Raw genomic sequence first — 5,561 nt, forward strand, 5'->3', positions numbered from 1 at the left:
GCTGTCAATGAATCTAATTGAAAGTTATGAGAGCTTGGTGAGGAGCAGGCAGTAATTCAGTTAGGACTAATATCTTTGGGTTTCTGGCGCGCTGCTAAATTAAATGTCATTATTCACTGTCTCTAATAAAAAATCAAAAAGGAAATGAGATTAGGGTATTTGTGAAGCGCATCATTGAGTGGTCCTTAATGAAGAAATAACTGTCTGAACCAGTGTAGTTCACTTTGCTTAACATACTGGCACGTAATTGGAATTGATCTCAGGGCCCCGTCTAATATTAGCCTTGATTTATCTGAGGAATCATGTGTGTCTATGCAAAAATCACCTGGGATTGTCATAAACACCTTTTTTTTCCCTCCCACCATTTATCGCTGTAGAGCTGATCTCAACTAAAACATCATCAATCTTTACAATAAAGTTTAATAATAATAATAAATATTTAAAATGATATCTTTAATATGTGATGTTACTCTGAACCCGCATTTCCAAGCTACTTATTGGAGGATAAATGGACACTTTATTTATTTGTGATTTCCACGTCACGTTGCTTCTCTGCGTCACTAATGGGCCAGTTTATGGACGTGGCTCCGCGCGCAGCTGGAAACGGCTCCGTGGCATCCTGACTCATCACCAGTCTGCGCCCTTCGTGCTCCGAGACCAGTCGCTAATTTCGCATCTGTAAATGATAATCATTTGCGGGGTCGAAGGGGAGGGGAGATAATGTTATTCAGCGAGGCAAATTAAGTTGATGGTGATTAACAATAGGCCGTAGCCTGCAGCCTGCAGCTTCAAAGACAGCCTGCAAATTGGAAGGTGGTTAACGAGGTTTTTTTTTTTTTTTTTTTTTTTCTTAACGACACATTGCAGTATTTTTTTTTTTTTATTATTACAGCACTGGCCTGCTGTTTTTCTGGCTTTATGCAGACTTAACTTTTTTTAACCCTCTAATTATCTCATTATGTCCTGTTACTATTTAGGTAATGTAGAATTTTAAGTTGTATTTAATCTTCAGCAGAGTTATTATTCTTCTTTTAAAATAAAACTTTAAATTTAATTTATCTTCAACACTTTTTGGCCTTATCTTGATTAAAAAAATGTTTTGCTGTTGCATTTGCGATAAAGAACTACTCTTAATTTGGTGCATGGACCTGAACCAGAATAGCTTTTGCTCAGGTGTGAATTGTCCCAATACAAAATACAAGGCTCATCTTTTGACTATAATATTACTCTAACAATTCAAACCATTCCACTTGTGTATATTTTTCCACACTAAAAATAGATTCCCAACAATTTTTCCAAGCATTTTTTCTCATAATATTTTTTTTCTTTTTCATATGCAGGTTTGGTTTCAGAACAGAAGAGCAAAATGTCGAAAACAAGAAAACCAGATGCACAAAGGTAAATGTCACCTCCTCTCACTATTTAAATGGTTGAATTTGTATAGCTTTTTATTCAAAATAATCAAAATATATTTAAATATTTTTAATATTTAACCATTTCTTTTTTTTTTTTTTTACTTCATGTGAAAAACACTGTGACCTCCTCATCTCACATAACAACAACTGTCTGGCTGTCTGACAGACATCTTTCCCTTCTCCCCAGGTGTCATTCTGGGTAGCGGAAGTCACCTTGACGCATGCAGAGTAGCACCCTATGTCAATATGGGAGCCCTCCGAATGCCCTTCCAACAGGTAGGCAATGTTTTGACATTCACAGGAGCTGATGTAGCTTTAAATATAAAGTCTTTAGAAACAAATTAGATTACTCAGCATTTTATAAAGCTGGGTTTAAAACTGAAGCATCTTTTTAAAACAGCTCAATAAAGTAAATAAACTGTGGGTACATCTATGCTTTCACATGGCATCAACTTTGCATTTTTAAACTTTGCATTCCCATGTATCTACATGTGGCTACTGTATATGTTTTATGACTGTGGAAGTCTTTGATAGGAAAGGAGTAAGTTAGACTTCACCTCTCGGCTGGGTAGAGAGGGTTGGACTGCACAGGGAAGGAAAGGTGGACAGACATTTGATCTGCTGCTGTCTACTTTTTGCGTCCTGACTGCTGTGTTGTCTGCTTGACCCTTGTGAAAAGCAGCGGCCTAATTAAGCCAACAGTGCGGCAGGCGTGAGCACATAAAAGGGATGATGAAAGTGGGGAATGGAGTGGGCTCTGATGGATATTGGCGTTGAGCTGCACAAGCAGGGGTGGAGGCCTGCATACTGAGAGAGGCACGCTGCATCAGCCTGAAACTGGCAGCAGACATGCACAGATTCAGCTATTACAATGCAGCATATGCATATAAAATGTATGTAAAGCCGAGGTTTACTTGGGTAAGATATACCTGTACTTGCAAAACCCACGTGCCCTTTATTTTCAAACCTTTGTGCAGGAATGCACACATTTATATGAAAATATTGACACATGCAAACATGTTGAACCTTTCCAACGAGTCTTGTCAGTAGTAGATCAATTTCTGTCACATCCCACAACTGGAATCACTCCATGAAATCCCGTTTAGTTGGTTTTCCACATTTATTTCTGCATTTTAATAAGACTTCAGAGCACCACTTGTTGGAAATGATCAAGCTGCAGTTTAGCACCAGTTTAGCTGATGTTTAGCTAGTTTCATGAGAAGAGTTAAGGTGTAAAATGTCTTGTTTACACGGGGCTTTGTTTGGATGCCATTACAGTGCTTAGCAACTCTAAATTTGCGGTCCAAAGTAGTTTTACCTTTCATTTGACAACTTCAGCTTAAGCCATTTACGTCAATTTCATGCCAATTTGAAAAGGGGCAACATGAAAAAAAAAATATTTAGTCGAGTTAAAACTTGAACTTTTTATCGTTCTGTTTTGGTTGGAGAAGAAAGCATGAAATTCTTTAGTTTCCCCACTTCTTCCTGCGGTGTTTGAAACACATGAGAAATGGCAACAGGCTCAGCTTTCTCCCTCAGAAGTAAGCTGATGCTTAATTTTCACCTACTTCTTATAAAATAATTGCCAAGAATGTAAAAACTGATATCCTATGCTCCTTATGGTTTCTTTTTTTTTTTTTTTTTTTTTTTCCCCCCTTGACTCAGGAATATGTCTGAATAAATATTTATAACTCCAAATATGTGAATGCCTTTTTAGTGCAAAATTGTTTATTTATGCAATTGAATATATAATCAGGATAACAAGACTGCATATTTCCAAGGGCATAACAGAGTCCTCAGTCTGCATTAAAGAAATCTGTTCTGGGTCCTGGAAAGACTTTGATACTCAGAGATTAAATTGGATGTGGTGTCTGAGTATGATATATGATTCATTAACTTTTAGAATAGCTGACATGAAAAAAGGGCTAAAACAGGGAGCGCAGCCCCTTACTGTTTTCTTAGAAAACACCCTGTAAGCAACAGCTTTAAGGGGGTAAAATTTGAGGGTGAATTTAATAGTGTCAGACTGTGAAACCTAAATCCTCAGCTCCTCACACACACACACATTCACACACATAAAGCCTGAGGGGGCTCATGATGACTAACTTAACATTTTGCTGTTCTCCAGGTTCAAGCACAGCTCCAACTGGACGGGGTCACCCACTCCCACCCTCACCTGCACCCTCACCTGGCTGCTCACGCTCCCTACCTGATGTTCCCACCCCCTCCTTTTGGACTACCAATCGCATCTCTCGCCGATTCGGCCTCTGCAGCGGCAGCGGTGGCAGCAGCTGCCAAAAGCAACAGCAAGAACTCGAGCATCGCCGACCTGCGACTCAAGGCAAGAAAACACACCGAGGCTCTGGGACTCTGACCCCACCGGGCTGCCCCTCCACTCGCCTGATGCCCATAATCGCCTCTCACACAAGACTGAGCCTGTGAAAGGGCCGTGACACTCACAGCTAAAACTAAAATAAACAAAAACACTGAGTGAGAATGAAAGAGAGGAACACATAACAGAGAGGGGGGAGAGGGAGCGTGTGTGAGAGAGGAGGGGGGAGAACAGTGGAGGAAGAAAATAAAAAAAAAAAAAAAAGGAGGAGGGAGCGAGAAAATTGTCACAAAACCAGCTGCCAAAACAAACCACTTGTAGTGAAAGGGTAATTAAATACCAATGAAATCACCTTTTACTTTTCGCCCAACAGGCAGGACTTCTGCGGGGCCAGTGGCTCAGTCCACTCCAGGCACAGATCACATCCCAAGGACCGTACAAACACATGTGGATGTCAGTCTGAGGGCCAGGCTTGGGGCCCGTCAGACCTGAGGACGTTAGAACAAAGCAAACTGGCAGGCAGCAGCAGGGCCAAAAGCAGAGCCTTGCTGACGCTGACTGCCGCCATGTTGACAATGCAGAGGGTTGAGCCTGGGGGGAAACAGACCCAAACATCACCTCACGAGGCATTGGAACGGCTCTCACCTTCACACACCGTCCGCACCCCACCCTTCACTCGAAAAAAAAAAAAGAAACATTTTTTTTTTTTTTTTTTTTTTTTTAAAAACAAAAAGGCCATATTTGTCTCCAACCACTGTGTTCCCTGCTGCTGCCAAGTGCGTGCGCTCTCATGGAGGACCACGGTGGGACTGGTCTCCATCCATATCTGACACAATCGCTCAACAACGGTTTTTAACACTGCCATTCTACGTGTCCCCTTGAAAAGTCCAAGGTCTCCATCGCGGTCTGATATCCTTCCTATGGACTCGTGCTGTAACAAAAGCAACAAACTCCCCCTTTTCTTTGCTATGGAGGGCAGAGACATTATTGTGCATTGCCGGGCATGTGTCAGCAGGATTTAGTTTGCATTTCTCCTCGCAGCGCGCTCTCCCCCCGCTCTCTTTGTCTTTATTTCTTTCTTGTTGTGTTGTATCTTGGGTAAAGAAGTGAAGATAGCCTTTGCACTTCAGGTCTTGTATGTGGGTGTTTACAAATGGCACTACAAGCAGATACTACTTTACTAATTAAAAGGGGGGGGAGTGGGGTTTGATATCGTCATGTGATCAGCAAAAGGACATTATCTTGGAATAAAAGGGTATAAAGGGGATTTTTTTCTTTTCTTATTTTGTAATTCTGAAAATATGAAGAAAGCATCAGTGAAACTGAAATGCAATGGTGTGCAGTTTAAGTGCAATACTGTAAATAGCAAAAAGAAAAAAGAAGAAAAAAAAAAGAGAAAAATTAAAAACAGATAGCAGTTAATCCTCAATGATTAAACCCGATGACTTCTTTTAAGTTGTTTTTTCATGCAGTGTTGGAGAATTGCATTTCTTCCATCGACTGCAGTTCTTCTTTTCTTTCACAAAGAGTCATGAAGACTATAGGTGCCATATCCCGAGTAACTCACATGTATTCAGACAGGTTTATGGACATGAGGCACAGCTGTCACCTGCTGAGGAAAATATGAGCACATTTTTTGGATAAATGCCAAATTAAGAGTGAATAAAAACAACTTTTCTAACATTACACACCTCAGTTGTTTTGAAATTTTGGAAAATGTTCAAAATGAAATTAACAAATCAGCGCTGCTGCCCAAACATGGCAGTTTATTTATTTATTTGTTTTTATTTCTTACAATAAAATTTGCTTAATTT

The 5,561-nt window shown here is 40.2% G+C and overlaps 1 protein-coding gene across 1 annotated transcript in view; it reads left to right on the forward strand.

Moving 5' to 3' along the window:
- shox (shox homeobox) overlaps window positions 1–4,210 on the forward strand; it is a gene marked incomplete at both ends in the record, with an annotated part of 8,161 nt that extends 3,951 nt beyond the window's left edge. Inside the window, 4 exons of the mRNA XM_079253857.1 lie at window positions 1,341–1,398; window positions 1,603–1,691; window positions 3,544–3,756; window positions 4,121–4,210. Of these exons, the coding sequence (XP_079109983.1) occupies window positions 1,341–1,398; window positions 1,603–1,691; window positions 3,544–3,756; window positions 4,121–4,210 (450 nt within the window). The remainder of the gene's footprint in view (window positions 1–1,340; window positions 1,399–1,602; window positions 1,692–3,543; window positions 3,757–4,120) is intronic.
- Between the last annotated feature and the right edge of the window lie 1,351 nt (window positions 4,211–5,561).

This window comes from Telmatherina bonti (genome assembly GCF_933228915.1).
Source record: "Telmatherina bonti genome assembly, chromosome: 15".
Classification (NCBI taxonomy): domain Eukaryota; kingdom Metazoa; phylum Chordata; class Actinopteri; order Atheriniformes; family Telmatherinidae; genus Telmatherina; species Telmatherina bonti.